The 27,290-nt window shown below is 36.9% G+C and overlaps 1 protein-coding gene across 3 annotated transcripts in view; it reads right to left on the bottom strand.

Annotated features, from left to right (window-relative positions):
- Window positions 1–27,290, bottom strand: part of ADAM22 (ADAM metallopeptidase domain 22) — a 290,471-nt gene that overhangs the window by 2,349 nt on the left and 260,832 nt on the right. Inside the window, exons 26-30 of one of the 3 annotated variants that reach the window (XM_006891449.1) lie at window positions 24,166–24,183; window positions 12,883–12,983; window positions 12,228–12,294; window positions 7,607–7,693; window positions 1,282–1,405 (exon numbers count right to left, since the gene is read on the bottom strand). In XM_006891449.1, the coding sequence (XP_006891511.1) occupies window positions 1,282–1,405; window positions 7,607–7,693; window positions 12,228–12,294; window positions 12,883–12,983; window positions 24,166–24,183 (397 nt within the window). Of the gene's footprint in view, window positions 1–1,281; window positions 1,406–7,606; window positions 7,694–12,227; window positions 12,295–12,882; window positions 12,984–15,584; window positions 15,693–24,165; window positions 24,184–27,290 lie in introns of all 3 variants that reach the window. The other 2 variants (XM_006891448.1, XM_006891450.1) reach the window with 2 other exon arrangements.

Genomic DNA, 27,290 nt, shown 5'->3' with positions numbered 1-27,290 from the left:
GACTGTACACAACAACATTATTAGCATGTATAGAGTTTTGGTGGCCTAGTAGGTAAGGCGTCCCATTGCAAAACCAAAGGCAGGCAGTTCAAATCCACCAACTGCCCCATAGGAGAAAGAGGGCAATTTCCTCCAATGTGATTTCTAGCCTCTAAAAACCCACTGGAGGGTCAGCTATGAGTCTATTCCAACTACACAACAAAGCAGCCATCTGACTGATAGGTACATATAAAGATAACATTTTCTTATGATTCCCAAAATAACCACTGATTGTTTTTAAAGTCCTTTTGATTACAGTGTTATAATCAGTGACTGGTAAATTCTTACTGGCTTTAGGTTGACTGGGTCAAAGAATGAATGCGACATGTCAACTCTGACCCCTGTAACGTAGCTTTGGAATCACAGACTCTGAGACATCTGTCAAAATTAAAAAGTAAAGGAACCTAGGATCTATGAGCAAATAAAATGCCAACAGCTATAAAGTTTTAACTTTTTTCAAAAATTTTTGTAACATTCTAAGTGAATCAACATTTTTGTATAATTGACCACAAAAAGGCTTCTTATCAATAAAGGTAATTACTCATTTATTTCTTTCTCTCAAGCCTCTCAAGGCCCCTTGAATCTCAAATCTCACTCAGTGGATATAGCCTAGGAATGCTGTGAGACAGTGGATATAAAAAAAATTACTACTAAAAAGAAACAGATGATTCACCTTTTAAAATAATGAGTCCCTTCATAATTGTTTTTAAATTTGATTAAAATGCAAAAAGCAGCTTAATCACATGCTTTGCCATGTTCCTACAATATTAAAGCAAGTCCCCCTTCCTAGTATTCAAAGCTCGCCCACATCCCCAAGACAAAGGTCTGATTTTCCATCACAGGTTCTCATCCTCAAAATTGTATTGAGTGTTATCAGCCAGCAGAAGGGATGCGTAAGCAATGTGGAACAACAACCAAGTTACTTTTTATTTAGCCTGCTATTTCTAAGTATACTTAAAAACCAATGAGACAAAATAAACTATCTTTTCTATCCTGGGTTGCAATGTATTATCAACCCAGAATAATAAAAGGTGTAAATTAACATTTACTGATTCATATATATTATCTTTAGAATTTATCAACAGAGATAATAGAAATCGGAAAAACAAACAAACAAAAAAACCCCACCTCTCCCAAATCTCATTTTTAATTCTCTTACGAAGGAAAATGGGATTCTCTTTGAAAATACACACTAGTAAGTGTGACTGAGAGGGTGAGGAAATGGAGAGAGAGTCCACCTACCCTGGCACTTTGTCGGTTAGCTTTCTTCTCCTCATCAGGAAGTGGAGGCATTGGGTAAGGGTATTTTCTGCTGGAGGCAATAGACCCAGTTGATGAAGAAGGAGACTTGGCAGGAGATAAAGTCCTGAGATGTTGGGAACATATAAAATAAATATCACTTGATTGTCTAACCTCAATTTCAAGTATCTGAACAGTTCAAAGCAAAGCCTCTGAGTTCTACTTGCCTAGGTAATTATGGGCGACTGGGAAGTTACTACTTTGTCTTTCATAATACTCTAATTTTATCTGCCTAATGGGAAAGGAGTTGCTGAGATGTTGGTACATAGAAGTCACACTTGTCAACTAAAGAGCAAATAATGATGTTTTCTAGAGATAGATAAACTAAAATGGGACAGAGGGAAAATATCCTAAGATCTTGTAGTGGGGAATTCAATACACAATATCTTTATATACTGACTAATTTTTACCGGTTCATGTTTTTAAGAAATACGGTAATTCCAATTATACCTTAAGATCTTAAAATACAAGACAATTCTGTTATTAGTTGTGAAATCACACACACCGGTTTACACAAAACTCATGCATTCAAAGGCCAGTGTGTTAGTTGTGAAAGAACAAAGGCAAATACAACAGACTTAATAATAGATTAGTAAACATGCAAGCAGTAAAAGTGCAGAGTTCCAGCCAAACAAAGAATCTGATGAGAACATACAAAAATGGTCTGATTAGTCCCTACAGACAGCATTTCTCTGCGGGCAAGGATTCTAAGCCATAGCAGATCTTAGTAACTCACTTGTCATGTCAACAAGATGGCTACATTTTATTGACTGCAATTTCACTAAACAACAACAACAACTAACCCCTTCATGTTCTGATCACCTATGTTCTCTTTATAATGGGAATAATTTCTTACAAATGGTCTGGGTAAGCTGCTGATCTATTAAGCTGCCCTCACTTGAGTTTGCATATGTAGTGGTAATACCTGTGACTACAATGGGCTCCCTGGAACCCTATACTTGCTGTTATCTTGCTTTTAAAGGAGGAGGGTGGGAGAAAGAGAATAGCTGAGACTGGATAGTATCAACTCACAATGTATCAATAAATGTTTGATATATAACTCTTCAGTAGCAATTTTATTCATCAAGGTCACTATTGCATATGCAGGAAATTCTCAGTTCCTGGTGCAAAGTGGCAATGACTCACATCTCTGGACTAGCTACAGTGCCACATTACAAATACTTCTTTCAGTAGGATGCCCCTAACCTGCTGTGTGTGCATACCTCGGTCTGGGAATGGTAGGTAGCACTGATTAGGGATAGGATCTGCTGCCAGTACTGCATTCAACAGATTCAAGACGTCTTCTGCACTCGCTTTACATTTTAGTCCATACCCACATAGCCTTTTGCACTGGTTTTGCTGTATTTTCCCCAGTTTCCATCTTATTTTATGAATACTGTATTCAAGTCAATGTTTGGAAACCATTTGCCCTAAAAGCCTTAAGATCTAAGTGAACATTCTTGCTCACTCCTCAAAATCAGGAGTGTTTCAGTTCACTTTTAATCTGCAACTCTTAACACTTCCTCTATTGTTTATAAATGTCGAGGGTAACCCCTTACTAAGGATTACTATAACATAACAGCTATTCGACCGTCATTACTATTATGCTCACCATAGCTAAGTGGATGGGAGTAACTAAGAATATCAGTGTATCCTTTAAGTGCTAATAGGGTACTACATATTTTTCTAATTCAGAAATTACATTTTTTAAATAAAAATTTAGGAAATAAATTCAGCGTGTGTAAAATTCTGAGACATTTAAATGCATCCTATTAAAGTGACTGAGGGTAACTTGGTTTCCTATTTTTAACCTAATCACTGTTAATAAACTATCCAAGTTCTTGAAAGCCAGTCAGGCTCGCTATCAAATAACTACATCTTGACTACATTAGGGAATAATGAAAACCTGGCTGCCTCTTTAAATCTTCAGCAACATGTGTGTTCATCAGCACAAGCTGTTGGCTCACAGCCTCATAGTCATGGCCGCCGTGTACTTGCCCTTGGTCCAAATCACCAACCTTGAGCACGTTTAGACAATTCCAATGAGATGTGGTAAAACCCCAGTCCTATACTCACTCAAATCATCTCCCATGGCCAAAGCTAATAATGAGTTAAAACAGAAATAAGGAGTGTTCTCCAGAACTACAATGAAATGTCAGAGACCACTTCTCATGTTGACAGCCCAGTTTGTTGACACTGTGACTCCTAAAGACAAGAGAAGGCCTGGAGGTGGGGCTGTGTGTGACAGTACACATTTTATGATGCTGAGCTGTAGGACACTGAATAAGAGCAGAGAAAAAGGAAGGGTCAATCCGTTCAGAGAGAAGAAAAAGTCAAAACTTCTCACAAGTATCTAAGAAATATCTTCCTCCTGGTAGTTTATGCCTGATTTTCACTTAAAATCAGGCCCAGGTCAGTAATTTAGAAAGTAATTTTTGGACAGATGTAACTATTGCCATTACTGTCACCTCAAGAACTACAATGATCATGTTGTTGTACCATCAAGTTATTCTGACTGGCAGTGACCCAATATGGCCGACTGGAACTGCCCGTAGGGGTTGCTAGTTTATGCTCTTTGTAGGTGCTCAGCCCTAGATCTCTTCTCCCACTGAGCAGCCGGTGACCTTAAACTGCCAACCTTTTGGTCAGTAGATGAGCACTCAATAATTGCACTACCAGCTGTTGGGATCCTTACAATAAACATGTCATTGTTGTTGTTGTGTACCATCGAGTCAGAACCAACTCCTAGGTGACCCTCCAGGATTGTTCAGCGGCAGTAAACCTCAGGGGAGGAGACTGTCCATCTTTTCCCCACAGAGCACTGGTGCATTTAACCTTGTGCCTTTGAGCTGGTAGCGCAATTCCTTAATACTCAGTCACCAGAGCTCTCTTAAGATTACCATGTTGTTGCTGTTGTTGTTGTGTACTGTTCAGTCAGAACTGACCCATAGCTGACCTTTAATGGGTTTTCAGAGGTAGTGCATCACACAGGAGGAGCTGTCCACCTTTCTCCCATGGAGCAGCTGGTGCATTAGAACTGCATTCTTTTGGGTTGGCAGCCCAACTTCTTACCACTAAGCCACCAGTGCTGGTGGATGCTATATTAGAATTAGACAACAATGATGTGTCTATGTGACTGTGCTGTATCTCAGGATTCCATCAGTTTTCCTTACTCACCTACTGTAGATATGCCTACAAGGCAAGTTTCAGCTCAGAGCTTTTCACACATGAGGGCAAAGGTCCACCTTTTATTAAACTGAATGTGTTCCTATGAGAATTTTATCATAGCCTAATCTCAAAATGTTTATAATAAACCTCTAGGATAGGAATTAAGTAGTCACTATCCATGCTGCTATGCAGAAGTAAATAGAGTGAAACTGAAATGAACAATTTTTTTTCTTTCATTTAGACCCAGACACTAATCCTGGTTTTAATTTTACTTAATGTGCTACCTTGGGAAAAATCATTTAGCCTCTTTGTGCCTTAATTTTCTCTATCCAGAAAACAGGGATAAGGATAAAAATATCTCTTGGGAATAAAGGCACATAGTAGGTACACAATATGAACTTTAATCCACTGCAGTATTAATAGTTATTATTGGCTGCATTTAAAGGACTCCATTTCCCATAAGAAAATGGACTCAACGTGATGGTGTATTCACTCCACGGGGTAATATCCATGAGTAAGGATAACTTCTGAGAGCTTTGGTGGTAACGTTCTGCCACACAAACAACTATAGCCAGGATCTCAAGGTGGCAAAATAATGCTCTTGTTCTCATTTCATCTGCTTCTTTCTGAAGAGCAGATTTTATGATGATGAAAATTTAAGAAACCACTGTTACATCAAAACCAGATGAAAGTGCACACCCATGGTGCACTGGCAAATTCAAATCTCGTGGCATTTGCTTTTCTATTTGCAGTGATGAGTGCTGTAAATGTCGGTCTCTCTTCTGGGCCAGTTCTCTGCAGTCCCATGTTCCCCACTCTTGATAAGGAAGCCACAAACTCTCCACCACGAGTGATTCACAAAGTGACCTTTACCTCCACTGGGGATTTTGGTAGAAGGTGTCATCTTGAACACCTTGGCAGCAGATGAAGCTGGTCTGAGTTTAAGCATGGGACTGGCAAAGGATAAGCCTGGGTGTGGGTGCACGGAGAGCCTCCCCTGTGAGGCCTGGCACAGATGGTAATTACAGAATTCTTTTCTCTGTCTTATTAGAATCAAAGCTCAATGATTTAAAACTGCCATGGCAATAGAGAATTTTTTTTTACATTTTTAAAGTTTTTTTTAAATAGCTGATTTTTAAATCTTAATCAGTAAAATTCTTGTTTTATAGAACTAACTGTTGAATTACAACCCTCTACTAAAATATAACCACTCTTAAAACATAAATAATAAGCTTTTAAAAAGTCATTATTACTGTGGCTATCCACTATAGTGTAGAAACCAACTTCTCGTATTAAAAGATATAAAGGAACCCTCTAAAATTGCCCCTGTAGCTTTGAACGTGCAACGGGGTTTGCTAAAGCACTTCCCCATCCAAATTGCATTTAGTCATGCAGCTTCTGGGCAGAGCTGGGTGATCTTAAGAAATGTGAACTTTCTCACTGGAAGCCACATAAACTGCTCAGCTCACCCAGGGCAGGTGAATCAACTCTTCCGGGGTACCATTTCACAAATTACTATGGCAAAACATCAACTCCTCTTAGAGAAAAAACCCTAGCCCACGTAATTGAGATCAAAGTCTTTCTATTTTGGTTCTATGACTGGTACAAATTATAATCTGCCCAAAAGCTTGGGGAAATAGGAGAAATAATGACTGCAGGGAAGCCAAGATTCCAAAGAACATTCAAAATCATCTTACCTGTCTTCCTGACGTTGGCCATCTTGGGAGCTACAGGTGAGGGTGGGATGTTTGAATGTAAGTGTATATGTATGTAGTTCAGTGTAGGAAGGTGGGGTGAGCGGAGGGGCAGGGTAGGAGGGGGCGATGGGGTCTAAAAGCAGGCTATAATTTTGTAAGCAGGCAGGAGTTATGCTTTCCTCAGGGTATATGCAAATGTTATGAATAAAATTAAAATGCAGGTAGGTCTAATCATTTTCTCAAACTATACAGGACTAAACTAAATGGTACACTGGAAGAGAAAGTCCACCTTATGTGGGTGCTGAGAGTTAAATACATAATATATTTTGACACTGGTTAAATGCTGACCCAAGACGTGGCAATAAGTCATCTGAAAGCTTGCTCAGTCATGTTCGGAAGAGGTAGTAACTGAGCCTACATTTCTTCTTTTTTTTTTTTTTAATTTCTTCTTTACATGAATTATCCACAAAGCAGTCAAATATAAAGTGGACATCTACCTCTAGGAAATCAGGTTGAGAATACAAAAAAGTGGGGGGCAGGGTGGAAATGCCCTTAAAAGCTTCTGGGAATACTCACTAGTCTCTAATGTTACACAGAGCTGCAGCATAATGAAGAAATCAGGTAAGATTCTAAAACTTAGAAGTCGATAGAGTCTACACTCTCTACTTTTTGTGAGTCAAGAACATGATTCTGGCTTGTTCCTTATTCTATTTCAAATACTGTGCAAAAATATCCTTATTTACATAAAGCACTCTTTAGTTGTTTTTGTTTTTGGTTTGCTTTTTTTTTTTAAGAACCTGTAAAACACTTCTCAGCACAGCTTTTCTGTGGGAGCAAACATTTGTACTGAGCAAATAAAATCTAAACTCATTGCGTATGTTCTCATGTGGTCAAGTGTACTTCCTTTGTCAACTCAGATCAATTCTTTTTTAAAAAATCCTTTATATTCAATTTCCTCTCTTTTCATGGTTTCCTTGAGTTTTCATATGCACTATGCACTCTTAGGTGGTTAAATAGGAAAAATGCATTATGAAACCACTAGATTCCAGAAATTAAACTGTTCAGGTTAATAGTGCCTCTTTATTAGTGGAAAGTATGTTTCATGCCCATAGAACACTACATAGCATTAAAATAAAAGAAAGCTACTAACAAGCTCAAGATGGTGGTAGGGACATGCACTAAATGGTAACCCTTTCAAATGGCTTCATTTGAAACATTCAGAAAAGAACTACACTTGCTCACGAAGCCACAAACAGAGATCAATAGGCAGCAAATAAACCAGGACCCTTTTCCACCTACAAGAACTTGTATTGGGAGATACAAGCTAGAGATCCAGTCACACTACAGTTTGTGTATGTGCTGGGAGAGGTTAAAAAAAGATATAAAATTAATTTATAAAATACCTAAAGTATGGTCCTTCAGTGTTTTTATTCACATCTTCTACCCACTTAGCTACATTATAGTCTCTTTTGAACCATGGGTTTAAATACCTGCAGAAAGCAATGGAAGGAACAAAGAAAGCAGAACAAGATAGAAAATCTGAAAATACACAGCACAAGCAAGGATGTCTTCACCCTCCAAATGCAAGTGACTATGGCAAATAAACCAGGATGGATGCTGGGTGACCATGAGGCAGTCTGTACAATGACATGAGAATACTCTCAGCTACAACAAGGCTCAAAGCATTCTAGAACATACTCAACGTCAGGGAAAGCCTTTTCCAGTGCCTTCCCGAGATAAATCGGAAACTCGTTCAATCACAGCACTGTCAGCAGTCCCATTCACCCACCTCCAACCGTGGCTTTTTCCAGGACATCTCTCATTTGGCTTCTTGGTTTTCAAATGAAAATGGTGCTTTTTTGAGAGAATATTCAGATGGCTTCAATTCCAACCTGGTGGTTGGGCATATAACACCCCAAGGGCAATAAAATGAGCAGCGATGTCTTTCCCACATGAGAGGAGGAATGTTACAGGGCCTCTGCCTTATAACTTAGAGAAGGACCCAAGCTGGAGTTAGTAAGAAAGCATACTCCAGCCTACTCTGTAAACAGCAAACAGGCACTCAATCTGCTGATTCTGGGGCCCAACATACATCAAGTGGGGTTCCAAGGAGCCTCCATGATCTCGAAGCTGGGTTTAGACACTGTAACTGCAGTGTTCTTTCTTCCTCTTTGTGCAATCTAGACTGAGGTGTCCACATTTCAATTAGGAAATACCTCTCAGAAGTTGCCTTCCCAGTGCCTGAAAGCGAGTGACTGCCGCGACCTGGGAATGACACAATTAGCACCCCCTGCTGGATCAGGCAGAGTCTGCCTCAGAATTACTGCACAAAGGAAGATATGAATGGTGGTGGGATCTGGGGTAGAACTTGATCTCTTTTCAGAGTTTCCTTTGGTATTTACTCTGGGCACCAAACAAAACCATATCCCTTTATAATTTGCCCTTATAAAATAGTATAGATTTAATATACTTGTTATTGGAAGAATTTGGAGGTTTGATTTTGTTTTCTTGCATTTGAAGTGTCTTCTAGAGATGCTACTGGAGAATAAAAATATAAATGAGGTAAAACTATAAACAAACTATTTTTGGTTCAGATTTGCATCTTTCTTCCGTAATTAGTTTTCAATTGCTTGTAAACATACTTCCATCAAGATTGTATTTCTTCAGCATGTGTGTGTATATGTGTCTGTGTTACATACACACACACAAATCTGGGATGTTACTTTTTTTCTTTTCATAGACCTTTCTTTCACTTCTGGCTATAACTAATGTCCTCCACAAAATGATATCATCAAGTTCCCTCCTAAAAAAGGGTTTTGTTGCTCTCTGTGCTTATATGACCATTTTTGCTAAAACAATGTCCCCTGACTCCAGAACAAGTCACACTAGCTTTGCCCTTAGCCACAGTCACTGTCAACACGGTGTTTTTCATGGAGATCGTCAGTTAAAACTTGCATAATGATTTCCACCAAGGCTCTGAACAAAAAGGAAAAGTCAAGAAGCAAGTGCAGCCACAGATGAAGGCTGGTGAATGCTTTGGCCTGGGGACAACCGCAGAGAAGCCCATGCAGCTGTTACCAGGTGAAACATAGCCACACAGCAAACTGAATCACCCACAGGCAGACGGCCACTTCCAGGAGGCATTTGTTCCTTTCACTGACAATCGTGGAAGCTCAAGGGACTGGTATCATGGCTGTTCCATGAAACCCATACCACATGGCTTGACTTGCACTTGATGGAGCTTTTCCTGTTTCAGGGAGCACTTCAGAAAGCTGTGATAGATGGAAGAGCTCTCAAATATTTGCTCCTTCTGGGATCTGTCGGTGATAGTAGATTCTCAGACCACGAGGTGACTGGAGTGATAGGGTGTATCAAATTGCTCTAAAACCATGAGGTGACTGGAGTGATAGGGTGTATCAAATTGCTCTACACCTGCCTGTGTGGCTTGGCTTGGCTTGTAGCGCAACATGCAAAAAAGAATGCATTAGACGGGGTGGGAGAGCTCTCTGTGTTCTCTGGGATGGAAAGGCGGAGGAAGAGTAGCTGGTGCTGGCTGGACCAGGAGCACCTCCGAGCAGACATGGGGCTCAGTCAGAGAACAAATGACCCTGTTCTCAGCCAAGGAAGGGGCTTGAGGGAGATTAAGTGGCAGCCCAGAATGAAGGGGCAGGTGGAGACTGACCTGTGATCCAGACTCCCTGTCTGGGGGCTGTCAGAGCCCCCTGGGCTTATGCCTTGGGATGGGACTGTCTGGGCGAGGGAGTGCCCAGGCTCAGGTGCTTGGGGCTCCCTCCTGCAAAAACACAATATATAATACAAAGTCTGAGCCAAAAAAAGTTTCGTTGGTTTGGTTTTTTTTTTTCTTTTTCTTTTTTTTTACATTATGTACAACAGTGAGGAAGATGCAAAGGCTTTGAGTGAAAAAAACCAGTACAGTACACAAAGGACAGTCTTACTCTGTTAATTAGCAGAGCATGCTTTTGTGGTGCATGTTTTAATTCATGTCCCTGTTTTTTATCATCTTTCAAGATGATGAGATACTAAAGGGGATGCTGAAATCAAGTAATCTGAAAAATAAGTTATGTTTGTTGGTTGTTCTACTTCTCTTATGGCCAAACAAAAGATGTTTTATAACAGAAACAAATGGGAGTATTAAGCAAATATGGAAAGTATATAAAAATTGTCAATATAATTCTTGTAAACTATATATCAGGAATCTTTATAAGAATATACAGAGGCAGTTCTCATAGAATCAAAGTATTTGATAAACATGGTCAGCTTTACAAACTTGGCTCCATTTAATTAACATGGGTCATGCAACCCAAACTTGAAGTCTGGAAAATCTGAGGGGAATCCTCCACACTTCTTCACAAAGATTATTCCATATGATGTTTTATTTAGTACAACTGGGTTATGTCTTAGGAAAGTTTTTACAAGGGCTGTATGTCATATCAGATCATTTTGAAATCTCATAAGAGTGGGGATTGTAAAAGAAAATTTTAAAAGTAAGTGATGACTCTAGAAAATATTCTATGAATCTTGCTAAGCACAATTTCTTTGGGTCCTAAATTCATAGCTTTCACAGAATATTAAATTTAAAAAAAATTTAGTTAGGAGTTTCTAAAGCCTTATTATGGGAAATACTAGTAGGAAACAAAAGTGTACAACAAGGAAGTTGTAGAGAACATTTTGCAGTTTCATCTCTACTTTTGTGAGCAACTGAGAGAAGCTAAGGAGCTCTTACCAAGTGACTTCATGCAAAACAAATCAAAAAAGACATTCCAAGAAGAGTTTATCAGTAATGAGACCTAAGCATCCAAGCACTTTGGGAATGTGTAAGATAAACTCTAAATAGATTAGTTTTTTTATGATGGAGTTTTATGATGACATTCTGGACCATGCAATTATATCACTTAAAATTGTCTATTGTTTCAAAGGTAAAGTATCCTCTAGTAAACTTTGACAAGCCACTTACAAGACAATACCATTCAGCTGGAAGGTCCAAATTTCAGGGCAATGTTATTATTCCTGGACTGAAAAAGGCAGGGCATATGATGGAAAAGCTAACATAAGTTACTGACAAGCAGTTAACAAATACCTGCTATTTGGACTTTTAAAGTATTAAGGCATGAAGAAGCAACAGATCCTGGGAATAATAACTACCACTGTGAAAAGTGAGAAATCTTTGAATTTCTTTCAGATAGGTGACAAAAGTGCAGGTAATTAAAGCAGGTGGCAAGGTCAGTCCAGAAGGATACTAAGGTGTGGTTTATTCCATGAAGAGAGGGAACAGTTTGATGAAGCTTTGTTATGCTCGTACTTTCTTAAGTGGAGAAACAAACAAACAAAAAGTGCATGGTGATTACTTCATTAGAAACTACTTTACATGTAATTTCTGACCCCCCACCCCCATGACGAACAAATAGCTAACACTGCAAATGGATCATGTTGCATGTGACACTAACTCAGTTAACTCTAGGCAAATGCCCTTTTAAATGTTCTCAGAAGGAAAATTTAAAAGGGAATCTGGATTCATTAGTCTGAGAGAATGCTTAGATCGCAGCCATGAAGACCTCCGAGCAGTGGTTTCACACTGTGACCAGTGTCATGCTCTAAGACGGTAGGCGTTTCCCCCTGATGCTTCCAGGCTGTGCGAGTACTGGGGAGAGGAAGAGTGACCCTTCTGAAATGGCTGGGACCCCAGGAGATGAGAAGAAAGGAATGTCATCAAAATTCCCTTCAAACAGAACCAAGACACCACAATGGCAGGTTACTGGAGGAATAAGCCTGCAGTGAGGGTGGGACCCCCACTATCAATGAATACTGGTATGGGTACAGTTGCGGAGGTGCCTATGTAAAAGAGAAAAGTCATGGTTAATTTTAGAAGGGCAAAAAAAGAATTGAAAAGACAAAGCCAAGACCAGAGGCTTGGTTCACGGTTCTTTGACTATCTGGTTCATTAACTTTTCAGACTAACTGCACAGGACCTTGGAGTACCCTAAGCCATTAGAGGGTCAGACTTACTCAGTTGAATTAGACCGAGGTCTAAATCTTTTGCCTCTGATTTTCTTTCTGTTGCCTCCCAGGTTACCTGGAAAAGATGGTTTATAACTAGGTTTACATATAAATTATCAACTGCCCAGAGTCTAATATTTCAAGCACCTACTAGTCACAACTAGCACACCCCGCCCCCCTAAATTATGGGCATTTGTAGCACTGCACAGCTTCTGCCATTGGACCAACCATAATAATACATGGGGTGGGGGGAGAATGACACTGTCAGTGACTTCATTCTACTTAGATCCACAATCAACACGCATGGCAGCAGTTAAGAAGTGAAAAATGAGTTGCACTGAAAACTCTGGTGGCCAAAACGTCTCCAAAGTGATCCGTTTAAATACTAGGGTGTGAGATGCAGGAGGGCAAATTTCAGATCTGTTGCTCATCAAATTGTTAGGAATCAATGTCAACTTGACAGCACCTAACAACAGCCTTCTCCATGTGCCTAGTTATTTCCTATCCAAGAAAAAGAATAGCTGCACTAAATATCCTTTTGTCTGCTGTGAGAAGAGCTAGTGAAAAAGCATGCAGAAAAAACAACAGAGTGTTTATAACCAGGGATCACAGAACACAGAACTTGGGTTATGTAGACAGGTGGATTCTGAGTCCTGCCTCATACCTTGCCAAGAATTACTGCGAGGGCGTCCATTTTCACAGATGTCAGAAATATGCTTTGTGTCTGGAATTCTTTCACTCCAAGAATGAGAGAGTCCATTTGACCTGAAATTAAAAATATTTATAAATTCTTCAAAATTGTATTCAAATCAATGTTCTGAAACCAGTAAGCGAAACTTCTAAACATTACTGAGCGTTAAAGTAAATTTTCAAAAACAATCTGAAATGAAACAATGACGAGAACATGAAAGTCTTCATGAAGAAGGCAGAGTTACACAACATTCAATTTAAGAAAAGTCAAATACAATGGAACCCCATTATGATAGATTGTAAATAAAAACAACTAGATTATGCTACAGCCAATTTACATTTCCCAGAGCCACAACTAGTAATTCACTATTTTAGATATAAAACACCACCAGCAAAATTATAATGGGGTCCCACCATAGATGTTTCTTAATTGTAAAGCAATGGAAAAGTTTCCATTCAAATAGTACAGGAACATGGACTTCCAAGAGATTTTATTTCATTACATTTGCTCAACTAAACATTTTAACTGTTATGAAGGTCATTTTAAGGTTTTCTTAAACAGTAAGATTATTTTCTCAGAATAGACATATTCTTCACAAATATGGCCCAGAAATAAATTGTTGTCTATATTTGTGAGTTGTCCAATAACTCAACTGGATCATATAATTATCAAGGAAGTATCTCTCATAAAGCCCATGTACCATTAAGCCTTTCTGCTATTTATGTCTCATTGTCTTTAAACGAATACTCTACAAGAAGCAAAATTTATACACCTACCTTGTACATGTAAGAGAAGTATTGTGATAAACTACATGCACTCAGGAAGAGGTAAATAATTTGCTACCATTTTTAACTGCTTACATATCCCAACTCATTGAGATTTGGCCAAAATCTGTGAACTATTTAAATGATACGATAAGCTCTTTTTGAAACACTTTAGAAAATAGCACTATTATTTAAAATCTTTTCCACATGCCACTTTGGTTAACGACTAAAATGTCCATCTTAAGAGGAATCTCCTATAGGTAAATGAAAATAAATAGAACTCAGTACAAACAGTAGATATTAATTCCCTAGGTTGGCACTTTGTCACAGACTGCTAATTATATAGTGATTTGTATGTTATACAAAAGGATATCCATTGATTTCTCCACTTATTTACCATTTTATTTAATTTAAAATTAAAAGTGTAATCAAGAAAAAAATATACTGAGAGTTTTAGTTTCCCAGTTTTCTTACTGTATTAGTAAAAAGACCCAAATAAATTAATAGAACTTTGTCTTCCATCTATTGGTACTCTTCTCCAAAACCAGTAATTCTACTTTAAGCAATGTTATCCAACTAAAAGCAATCCTTTATGTTTATGATCACATAGTCATGGCTGTCCGTGAGTTTCCTGAGGCTGTAAACCACACAGGAGGAGACGGCCCAGATTTCTCCCACAGGGTGGCGAGTCGATTCAAATCTCCAGAGAGACATGGCTTTTGGGTTAGCAGCACTGTCTCCTTCAGCCTATGCCATCAGTGCTCCTTAAGAAAGTTCTACATAAAAGTTCTTTATATTTGTGCGCTCTCACAGCTCACAAATGCCCCCATATATCCTCCCTGGCTAATATTTCTAAAGAGTGAGATCCATTGTGAATTTTTACAGATGACTCACTCTATGTAGAATTCCAAAAGAGAGAATTTTTCCTCTCAAACAAGTAATTTCCCCTTCAATCTACAAGTTAACTAATACAACCAAGACAATCCATGGGGCTATCAAACTTTTTTTTCTTATTTATTACACACTTATACCAAAACAAACCAAACCCAATGCAATCCAGACCATTCTGACATTTAACAACCCTAACCAGCCTTAACGAAACTCTTCCAAAGGAGCACTTAGCTTCCTTCAATGTGAATAAAGATCTCATTTTCTAGAACATTCCAACTATTTACTTCTATGAGTTTATGCTATTTATTATAAAGCATGCAGAAGTTCAAATAGTCTTATACACTTTAACATCCTAAAGCAAGAATAGAGCATCAAAGTGTAAGCCATGTAAATATTAGCCCTATCTAATACTATAAAACTCAGGCAAATAGTAAACATACTAAATCAATGTGGCAACCAAGCTATAAATTTAAAAATTTGAAATTATTGTCCTAGGAACAAAAGGCAAAACCGTAATATTCAAATATTTGATTCACAGAGAAGCAATTTTTGTTACACAGCGAGCTTAGCTTTGGTATACTGTATTTAAAACAAAAGGAAAATTCAACACAGCATTTATACTACCAATTTATTTTAATAACTGCTTATATTGAAGCATGACAGTAACCTTTTTCTTTGACTACCAAACATGACATAAAGCTCACCATTGAAAACAGCATTAAATACTACTGATATTTTCTTAAACCATTGGTATCATTCTGAATGTTATTAGGTTTCAACACAGATTTATCATTGCTGTTATTTATTTTTTATTTTCGTGGCCCAATTTGTAAAAGCAGTGGTTCCGAGCATATGGCATTTTGAAGTACAGTAATCAAAGAACAAAGGATACCATTTGTCAACATTCAAGAAAGAAGGAAGAAGTAATCAAACCTGCTGCAAAATAATGAAATGTTCTGACTAATGGAATAATGTGTGATGGAACAGGTAGAAATCTGAAAATGCGACAGAAAAGCAGACCTCTTCTTAGAACTAGATGCTGAGTTTGTGCTGACTCCAGGAGGAATGTCGCTATAAAAAGAGTCGCCATCTCCAGGCTTTTTAACATAATCTCCCTGGGGTAACTGTCTAAGGCATAATAAACATTTCAGAGTCAGAAAACAAGACACACACATGAACACAGACATATACAAATATTATTTCAGGGGGAAAAAGAGGTAGGGGCAATGACTTACATGAATCAAATCTATAACAACACGTAAGATTATTCATACATATAACAAGTCAGTCATTCTAACAGCAGAGGTCAGAAATATCATCACAGAAGTCTTTACAGTTTGGATGACTAGAGCCTCAGTTTGGTAGGAAAACATGGAAAGAGGAGTCTTTTACTGCAATGTCATTCATTATTCTTGGGGGTGTTAACTGCAGTACTGCCTCTCCCCAAGCCCCTAATTTGGTGTCAAAGAAGAGCAAGTGCTCGGAGAGACAGACAGCCTTGTCCAGATAAAGCTGCTTCTCCTCAGCCCAACTGGTGACTCAACTAGTCATCACTTCTGAGCATTACGTAATGTAATTACATAACCTTTGCTCTTAAAACCTGAATTCATTTGTAAGGTACATTCTAGAATTTCAATCAAATAAGGCTTTGGTAGAGTTCTGTGCTCAATTTCGAGCTTCATTGTTAACAGGTGTACAAAGAAAGTGAGATATGTTCAACGGTAAGTATAAAATGAAAGGAAATTCTGTTACAGTCTAGCAGACAATGTGATGGAATATAATTTAACAAGAGCATGAAAAGGCTGAGGAAATACTGACATCTTGTTCAAACTACAGAAGGATGTTTCCAGGCAAGTGGTAGGTGATCTTAGTTCTCAGCAGCAGTTAGCAGTGTACCACATGAATAGCTATTTAAATCCATACTATTGTACATCCACACAGTTAAATTTACTTCCCTATAAGCAATGACTAGGTAACATGTGGGTCCCAATCAGTCAGCCTTTCAGTTCAAATCAGCTCTTCATTTCTATCCAGTCACTTACTGCTGCTGGAGATGCCACATACAAACCCAGAGTTGGGGATTTTTCATTGGATGTACTTAAATGGCTCTACAACTAAAGCACGGATTCCTTTTTTGCCAATTCCTTTTTCCATTTGGTTTTTCTTTAGTTACTAAGCTAATCTTCTGGATGTAAATTCTATCAGAACACCACTTTGGGATATTTCCTTAGTTACACTTATTTATTTTTTTTAATTTAGTTTGTTTATTTTTCATTTCAACGAACATCTACAGAGATTTTGGAATTCCATTCATTCATTGTTACACCCTTCTCCCCCCCCCCCCGTTTGCTCCTCTCCTTGAAAAGCAAAAGAAAAACTCCCTCATTGGTACACAAACCCCCGCAACTCCCCAAACCCCACCCCCAAATATAATCCACTCTGCAACCCTCATTGCATACTCCTACGATAAAAATAATGCCCTAAAATATAATACTTTTAGACTATTCTCTCCCCCATAGACTTCAATGCCGTAAACATATTTCATCCAGTTTTTCTTAGTTACACTTATTACAGTATTGTTAGGAAGATTTAAAATCCTTGGTCATTTCTTCTTGTGAATGACAGCACAGTCTCATGTTATTCCAATACTATATAGCCACATATTTCTAGAATTCTGGAAAATACTTTTTCCAACAGGTATAAAGCACATATTTAAGCATACGTTATGAAATTTTCTTGATTTTAACTAATGAAAGTAGACTTTTGCACTAGATTTTTACATAGGAATAATTTGACCATAAATATTATCTGTATATTTCTTTAAAATATTTTTAATCTATTAAATTACTTCATTTCATAATTATTATCCTAAGAACTTTATATGTTATGAAACATAAGTATTAAAACAAAAATTACATATTTTCCATATTCATAGAGCACATAATAGGATAAGTGTTATATCTTTCTATATAGGAGATTTTCAATCTCTGGAACCATATTTTCTGTTCTCCTTGTATTAGTAAAATATTCCGTCAGTACTTGAAAGGTCAAGCTCACTGCTGTCAAGTCAGAGTTGACTCATAGCTGATCCTCCAGTGGATTTCCCAAGCCGTATATAAGAGAGATTTCCCATACTTCTCCTACAGAACTATTGCTGAATTTTAACCACCAGAACTCAGCCTTTATATTAGCAGTGCAACTTCCTATAGACTATCCCACCAGGGCTCACTCAGTAGTTGAAAAACTCCACAAGAACTCAGCTTAATGTCCTTGAGTCAGAACTCACTCATAACTGAACCCCCGTGGGGTTTTCTGAGGCTCTACACTGCTCAAGAAGAGACTGGCTTTCCCTATTCTTCAGAGCAGCTGCTGAATTCACATGACCCCACCTCTGGGTTGGTAGCACTCTCTCTTATCCATTAGGTCACCCGAGCTCCCTAAGTATTTGATAAGTACTCTAAAAATCATAGTTCTTTAAGTTACCTCACAGAAAAAATTTCTCTTTAGTACTGAACAAACATTTATAAATTGGAAGAATCTGTTCTGGAAAACAATGTATTCAAATTTTGTAAATAAAGGAGTCTAATGAAAGAAAAACATCTAAATTTAAAAAATATCTTTTAAAAAAGGATACCAGAGAATGCCCCAGCAACATCAGATTTTAAAAAATAATCTTTTGATTATCAAACAACTTTAGCACTATTGCCTTTATTGACGCTCTTTATAAACTGATGAGATGTGGTTTACCAGATTAAAATTAAATACATGCTCCAAATGAAATTTTACCTTTTCCATTGCTATAGACCCTAAAAACAGTTTTGATAATTAAGCACTAACCCAAAGGGTCCTTGAGTTGATACTGCACATCAACTCAATTAAATACACTGTTTCTCACCATGAATGGGGCCCAGTTTGTATTCTTTTAACTGACCATGGTGGTTCAAATTCACCAGTTGCTCCCCTAGAGAAAGATGGGCACTTTCCTCCAGTGCCATCTACAACCTCTAAGAACTCCTTGGAGGGTGAGCTATGAGTTAGTTCTGTTTTGATGGTGATGGCTTGAGTGTTTCACTATAGCCTCTCCTCCATTCATGGTCATTTCTTGAACACAGTGTACAAACATCCTAAATGCTAGCCATATTATAAAATGTGGACTATAGTAAAAAAGAAAGAAAGAAATTTCCAGTCAGTTGACTCATGGGGCACAATCAACTTTGTATAATCTTGGAAATAGTAATTTTTTTATCTATGTCAGTTGGGAAATCTCTAAAACACAGGAACTACTTCCTTGCATTCTTCTAATTGTATAAATAATTTATGTAACTTTCTTCAGAGAGTATATGCAAAAAGATATCAATAATTAAGATTATGAATGTTGTTAAAGATCTCACAAAAACAGTTTTTATACCCTTCACTCTCCAAATATTAATCCTTGTAAAAATTTTAACCAATGATACTTCATAAGCCTTTATCTTCTTATTTAATCTTTAGTGAAGACAGAAGAATATTACACTCCCATTGTGGACAAAATAATATTTCTTCATTGGTTATGACTAATACATGACAGATTTATTCATGTTATTTCATTAATATTTTAAAGTATAATTGGTTTTTCTAATCTTTTCTTATAATTATGGCTTTCTTCTGAAATTTTCATTTCTTTTCAGTTCAGGTCTTTTGGAACCTAGAATGACTACCCAGCTAAGAGTGTACTACTGCAAAGTTTTCTAATAGGAAAACTATTTCATAAATGTTGCTGCTATGTGCCATCAAGCCAGAATTGACTCATCTGACTACAGTGAGTTTTCAAAGGCTGTTAATTACACTGGAGGAGACTGCCCCTCTGTAATCGTTCTTCCATGTAGCAGGTAGTGGATATGAACCACTTGTTTTCAGGTTGGAAGCATAACTTTTCAACCACTAGGCCACCAGAGCTCCCTATGTCATCACTACCATATGTTATATGTATTAATTATAGACATGCGCATGAATTTTTGGTATAATGGCAAGAAAAATAAATAAGCTGTTGTTAATCTCACTTAGCTAATTCTTTTTCTTGAGGGAAAAAAAAGAGAAAAGAAAAAGGATCTTTTCCTGTATTAAATGCAGATAATTTCCCCTTTCTCAATATGGTTTTAAATTGGCAGTTGATTTTGTGTTTGAATTAATACATCCTGCTTAAAACCATTCTTTTGAAGGTATTTCCCATTCTCTAAGACAAATTTCAACTCTATTAGCCCAGACAAATTACATTCTGGAGGAGCAGGTTCATGCAAACTTCCATTATTATTTCTCCCCAGTTACTAGATCTGTTTAGAGCTTGTTTGTTCTCATTCTACTTCAGAAGACACAAACAGTCCAATTCTTAGCATGTTCTATATTATAAGTGAACTAGTTGTTTCTACTCTAAACGTAAAAAGAAAAGTTTCTTGGATTATCCTGTAGGCCTTTAGGTCAATGGTTGGTCATGAGAGAAATCTATCTAATCATTCCTACAAGGATCTATTGAGTTATATTTGATGTAAGAGTCATTTAATTCCTTTAAAATGAGAATACAATGAAAAAGGAAGCCTTCAAACACATCCAAAACCTAGTGCTGAAGGAGCCTCTCCCGCTTGCTTGGTATCTGTGCTGTCTCTTTTATTACTTTATTATTTTAAGAAATATCACCTAGTGTGTACCAAGCTGCATTGACAGATGTGTGAATACTGAAGAAATAATAATAATAAAAACAAACTAAGAAAGGTCTGGCAAGTGGTGAGCGGTTCACAAGATGACTCTAATATACCTAAAACAGATGAAAGAGAAAATAAATGGGGCAAAAGAAAGGTTTTAGCCTTAGGTAAAAGCAGGGGTTCGGAAGTATGATGTAAGTATTCTATTTCTTGCTAATAATACTGTTGTATGTTGATTGCAAAAATAAAGATAATAAGATTAAAACTGAAAATAGAGGTTTCACAGATCCAAGTTCAGCTGTTTCTTATTCTATTGCTATTTGCAAATCTATCTGAAAACTAAAACTCAAACATGTAATTCCTTCTTTAAAAAGTCTGTTTTATGTTGGTTTGCATACAAAATTCGTACGCATTGCATTTCACTTTCCTTCATTCCACGTAATCCCTTTTACAAAGTATATAGTTGCTAAATATTAAATAGTTATGCTAGAACATTAAAAAATAATCTGAAAAAATTGTTGCCGTCTTCTTTCCTGAAGATTTTAAAGAAAAAGAAACCTATCAGTCTTCTAATCACATAATGGCTATGGTTTCCTCCAGGCTCTTGGTTCTGCAAGTCTACCCTTCACATGGAGACACACTGGCAGATTTAAAGCAATATTAAATAACTGGATGTAGAATTCTGCCTCTACTATACTTCTTTTCTTTATTAAATAGTCTTGCAGACAAAATAAATAAAAAATTATGGACTTTCATGCATCTTTTCGTCAGACTTCCAGTTGAACATACTCTGTTCTTTTAATGACAAGAAAGCATTGAAGATATGTTCTCAGGAGATAAAAATGCATATTTCTAGGCTCTTCTATATAAATTTAAAAGTTGTGTCCAATTTGGCATGTTCCTGATTCTACATCATTAATAAGCATGTAATCTTAGTAAGATACTTAATAAGATTTTGCAGCTAATGTTTAAGCCAAACTTGATGTTCACAAACATTCGAAATAGCTCAACAAATACAATTGTGAGTGCCACTATTGTAGAACAAATACATTCATCTCTTTCTTTCAAAGATCAGGAAAACCAAGTTTGCCAAAGACCATTTATTATTAATGTCTTTTGATTGCAATGGTTTACAGAATACAGATACCTTTTTCTGAATCTGGGATTGAGCACAGTTTGCTATTTTTAAATTAAGATCACATTCTCTTGTTAGGTGTCATCGAAAACGACAACTCATAGCAACTCTCTCAACAACAGACTGGAACTCTGCTCTGGGCCATCCTCATAATCTCTGCAAAGCTCAAGCCCACTGTCACAGTCACTGCGTCAATCCATCTCATGAAGGGTCCTCTCTTTTACCATCCCTACCCTTCTCATTATGATATCTTTCTGCTTCCTTCTTGAATAGTCATTCCAGCATGCAAGTTCCAGTGAAAAATTCATTTAAAGGCAATCATGACTCAGAGTTCTTCATTCTACATCTTGACATACTGGGGAACCAGGGCCTCAATTTGGATCTCTGCAGTTTTTCCACAATATTTTAAATACCTTGGTTCTCGCTTTGATCTGCTAGCCTTCTTACTTCTCCTATAATTGTCAACATATGAATTCTCAAAAAATAAATATTTGTTTGATAATATTTTACACATTAATGATTTCCCTATCTAAAGTCCATTTTGCTGCTTTCTTCTGTTTCTAGAACTATTGTGCAAACATAAGATATACTAGTTGTGAAAAGGGGGGGAGGAGTCATCTCAAGAAACACCAAAACCATATCTCTCAAAACAGGAACCAGTAATAGCTAGATTGATAAAAGATGAAATTATGAGTTGGTAATACCAAAAGGCATAAAACTGTGTCTCATATAAAGGAAGACTCTAAATGTGAAAATTTCCTTTACCATACCTATGCATACACTGAATTAGAATGAGAAAGAAATTGGTGCATAATTTTACACAGTAATGATTTTTGTACAATTTTAACAACTTGAATAAGGTAATTTTCTTGCAAGACTATATATTTGAGCATTGTTTTAACTCTGTCTTACTTGAGACATTTACTCTCCTGTTGCCCTTGGCAACATTACATTATATATTTAGTTGCTATGGTATAAAGCTGCATCATCAACTTTTGACAATCTTATTTGCCTAATTATATAACTCATATGACCAATCACCTTCTTTACAGAAAGTCTACATGGTACTTTTTCTTCTCTAGCTGCTTTTGGGCACAAGACTGAAAACCAGTTTTAAAAATTAAATGTACTGTTGCCTCAGGTTTACTTCTTCCATAAAGAATGAATTAGTTACTCCAGGGCCAGTACATATTCTCTAATATCTATCCTAAATGGCCAAGATCTAAATGTTCAACGAGGTCCATTTATTTAGAGAGATCTAGCTCTGGTAGCCCACCGGTAAGAAGCTGTGCTACAATCTCAAAAGCACTGTGGTTCGAATCCATCAGCTGCCCCTGGGGAGAAGGCTGGGCAATCTCCTCCAGTGTGATTAACTGCCTCTGAAAACCCAGCAGAGAGAGTCAGCTATGGGTCGGTTCCAACTCAAAGGAATACAACGATAAGAAAAACTATAGTTTCTTGTGGTTACAGTCTTAAATAACAACAGAAACAAACCATTGCCATCAAATTGATTCTGACTCTAGTGACCCTCCATCAGGTCTCCCAGGCTGTACATTTTCATGGGAAGACTTGCATGTCTTTCTCCTGGAAAAGGACTGGAGAATTTAAACCACTGTTTAGGTTTGTAACTTAACACACTGTGCTACTGATGTTTTCGCGTGCCTCTGAGTTGAAACCAACTCAGAGACAATCTTCCAGTGGGTTTTTCAGAGGCAGTAAATCACAAAGGAAGAGAGTCCATCCTTTCCCCATGCAGCGGCTGGTTGATTGTCTTTGGGTTTACAATGCAGCTTCCTAACACTCGGCCACCAGAGTCCCCTTACCGTGCTACTAAGGTTCCTTAAATTCTTATAAGGATTTTGCATTAGATGATGAAAAGGCATAGAAATTTAATTTCTTAATCTGAGAAAGAATGATAGTTGAGATTAGAGTCTAATGAAGTATAATTAGTTACAGTTTATACTTAATCTGTCACAGGCATTTAAAGGAGCAAAAGAAAAAGCTAGATAAACGAAAATCTGCATATGCATCTTGGCTATGAGTGCTCTGTCACTCTTATTATGCGGCTATCAATTTTCAGGCTATGCTGAATGGATGTCTGACATTTTAATTTTTTTAAGAAGTACAATAATAAAAAAATTTTTAATTAAAAAATAAAAAAGTACAATAATCAAAGATTTCAGTTTCTAGAATTTTTTTAACTCCACGTACCTTTGCTTACTGAATACGGAAATAAATAGGCTTGAAATAAATAGGCTTACCAGGTACCCAGATATTCACCTAAAGGTAATATTGTGCTCAAATAAAGTTTATCACTTATGTATGTAAGTTATTAAAAAGAAAAAATATATATTCTTTCAGGAAGTATGATGTGGTAAGAGGGTTGTCATAAACATGAGATAAAAGCCAATAAACTAAAGTAAGGGGAGATGCTGAAGACATGACACCTTAAACGAGAAGCATGTTTTAGCTAGGAAGAGGGACAATCAATAACCATATATATTACTGGAAAAACAACACAAGTTAGAACCTCTGCTAATTGTCATATTAGTGGATGAAAGAATCATAAATTGTTAAATACGAATAATGACAGATCTACTGTAAATGAACACATTTCATACCACTCCCATTAAAATTATTAGTTTAAGGTCATGAAAAAGCAAGAGTAGTATATGATTAAGGCAGCATAAAAACAAAGTGAACTTGACTTATAATTGCATGTATACATTCCAAAGATGCTTATAAGGTGTAAGTCTTTTAATTATATGTTCAGATTGTTCTCATCACATACCTCTGTTCTCGATAGTTTCTTTCATGAACAAGAAGAGAGAAAGGAAGAAATAAAATAACAAGATTTAGTTACCTATAGAAGTACATTAAGTTCTAAACATAATAGTTCTAGCATTCACTGAAAAGTCCCCTTTAGAGGGTTCTGAGTTGCATATTTAGATTGGGGAATATATACATGCAAAAATATGTTTTAGTTATTAGGATGAATGAAAGTAAAATTTCAGTCCCTAAATTACCAAATTACTATTCACTTTTAAAGGCATGAGTAAAGTGCTATTGTCAAAGAGTAAATGTTTCTCTACATAAATTGCATTATATTAGCTACCATTTTGAAATGTTTTAAAACAAATCTCATTTCCAATACAGGTGTCAGAAGTTGGTGTTGAATAATTAAAGAAAGCTAGTTACTGATACAATTGTGTTTTCACAGAAATAAAATCATAATCCATTTCTTCCAGAATATATACTACAACAGGACTAAGAATTTCAGAGTAGATTATAAATTGGCTTGAGACGATGTTATTTCATCATGTGGGTAAGAGTGAATTAGTTCACATCTATTATGGACTTCCTAAGCTTTTGTCACTTACTTGCCAAAGCTTCACACTGGGAATAGTTTTCCATAGTCTCAACTTTTAATTTTATCATATATTAGAATATATTTACATGAATTCCAAAAACAAACAATCATGACCAAAACATGCACTAGAAGGTTTGATAGAAAGGTACCAAGTGATTAACTCTTTTTAGTCATTAACTCTTCAGAAGAGTTCATTTTTAACTATCAAAACTGAATGACTGGCATTTGAAGTCATGTGTTATGGTTAAGGCTGTGTACCGGCCTGGCTGCTTATGATCTGGTTTGGAAGTTATGATGTATCCATTCCCTTGATGCTATCGTTCTCTTGATGAGATCTACTATGAGCAACTAATCAGTTAAAAGAAGTTTCATTTGCAGAGTGGTCTGCATCAAATATAAATGGGCATCTGGTAAAGCTCTCTTGTTTTTCACATTATCTAGATCCTGCTTCTAATTTGTCACCTTCAGTTCTCTAGACTTGAACCACTGGCCTGTCTTACATGCTGACTATGAATTCTGTTCAGAAGAACTCACTCTCCTATGGTCAGACTCATAGGTCTGGGACTTGCCAGGGTTCCTGAGTCAGTTCCTTGAAAGAAAAAATGTGTGTGTGTGTGTATCCCTGTATATATTCATAAATTGGTTTTGCTTCTCTAGAGAAGTTATAAAGGTCAAGGGCACAGCAGTCCAGGAGAATGCATCCATATGGATTTTATTTGTAAATAAATAAAATTACACCTTAATCTATTGCACCTGAATCTTACATCTGCTAATCTATTCCATGCACACAGCAAATACCATGCTTAATAAGAGGATATGTAGAGGTAAAAACACCAAATTATTCTTTTTCTTCTTGAACCATCAGATAAGAAAAAAAAAGGTCTTAGCATCTTTCTGTTCAGCATGTTTTACTTTTTATTCCTTCAATCCACTTGCCTAAGTCATCAATCAATTTGACATAAATAATCTTCATTTCCTAATCCAGTTATAATTTATCCCAAGGCTTGGAGAAGGGCAAGAGGCAGTTAATCAGATGGATTAACAAATTCTGAGGTCTTAAATTAGCTTTTGCATTTCAGATTAGTTACATTAAAATTTGTATCATACTGTTTTTGAAGAATTACAGCATGAACAAGATTTGTCTGTTTTCTTAATCTGAAAGCATCGATATTCAGAAAGAAAAAACAGTAGAATCTCAAAAGAATTATCATTAAAAAATCTGAAATCATATACAACAGAAGTGCTCTTGATTCTAATCTTTAAAATAAACAAGGGCAATTTCCTAGCCAACAGGAGGAGGTGCTTCAGTTACATCTTTCCTGAAAGATGTTTCCAAAATTGTGACACTAAAATGTGTCCACTTTAGCAGTTGTTGTTGTTGTTGTTGATGATGATTGACTTTGAGTTGAGCATGACTCATAGCAATCCTATGAACAAAAGACCTGAAGCCCCTCTACAACTATTGACATTTATCAAAGTTCATAGGGTTCCCAGAGGCATGTTATTTAGGAAGTGGATGCCACTCCTGCAGAGTGCAGAAAGTCACATATTGTTGAGCTGGCTAACAATTTTCTTTCCATTTTCATGTGGCTAACTGAAGTCACTGAGTTTCAATCAACAGCAGTTCATCTGATGGCCTTACTACATAAATTTTGTATCAGGGAAGCTGAGGGGACAGTATGACCCCAAGAGAGAGCTAACTTGTCTGAGACATAAGGGATGATCAAATAAATACACTGAAAAACCTTCCTTTCAAATATATAATTTTATAATTCATATGCTATACTGAAAGCAAACTGTGCATCGCTACCACCAGCCCTCCCCTTTCTCATGACCTGTCCTCAGTAAGTAAGGTCCTTAGTAAGTACTGAACACTGTGAAGCTGAACAAGTAGAAGAACTGGTACGTGATGAGTGTTCATTTGATCAGGACAAAAAAAATACTTCTCTGCTGTGTTCTGCTTTGAGATGAATTCTATATTAACTAAGCTATGCTAATATTTACTATATTGTCTGTCCTACTTTATAAGCGTCTTCTACAAATGTCTTTCGCTATTTGTAGCACACACAGTCATGCCTCTCCCTTTTCAGTCAAACACTTTCAGAGTTCAAGCTCACAATAGTTAACTTGGCACTTTTTTTTTTTACTGTATCATAAAGTATTCTTTTATAAAAACGTAAAAATTCAGTGGTTTTAGTACTTTTCCTTATAGATATTTTGCCCAAAATCTAAATACTGAAGTTACACAGAAACATGTGCAAACATCATTTCCAATTGCAACATTGTTATCACCTGAAATAAGAAACTTCAAGCCTATTAGCCTCCCTGCGACCTTCGACCTTCGGCTGCTCAACTCTGGGCTCGACTTTGCCTCAACTGAGCCTCGTCTCATGGCTCTGGGTGAGTGACAGAGGTCCTAGTTCTGCCAGTTCTGCCCTCCACATTCAGTTAGCCCCGGTGAAGGAAGGCCCTATGCTCTGCGCAGTAGCAGGTCTAGTTCAAGTTTGTCTCGTGCAGGTCTTTGGTTGTCAAGACCATACACTTCT

The sequence above is a fragment of the Elephantulus edwardii genome, unplaced genomic scaffold, assembly GCF_000299155.1.
Source record: "Elephantulus edwardii isolate Elephantulus edwardi_28Jun2011 unplaced genomic scaffold, EleEdw1.0 scaffold00098, whole genome shotgun sequence".
Taxonomy (NCBI): Eukaryota; Metazoa; Chordata; class Mammalia; order Macroscelidea; family Macroscelididae; genus Elephantulus; species Elephantulus edwardii.
Note: the sequence above shows the minus strand (reverse complement) of the source record. Positions and strands in the feature narration are given on the sequence as shown.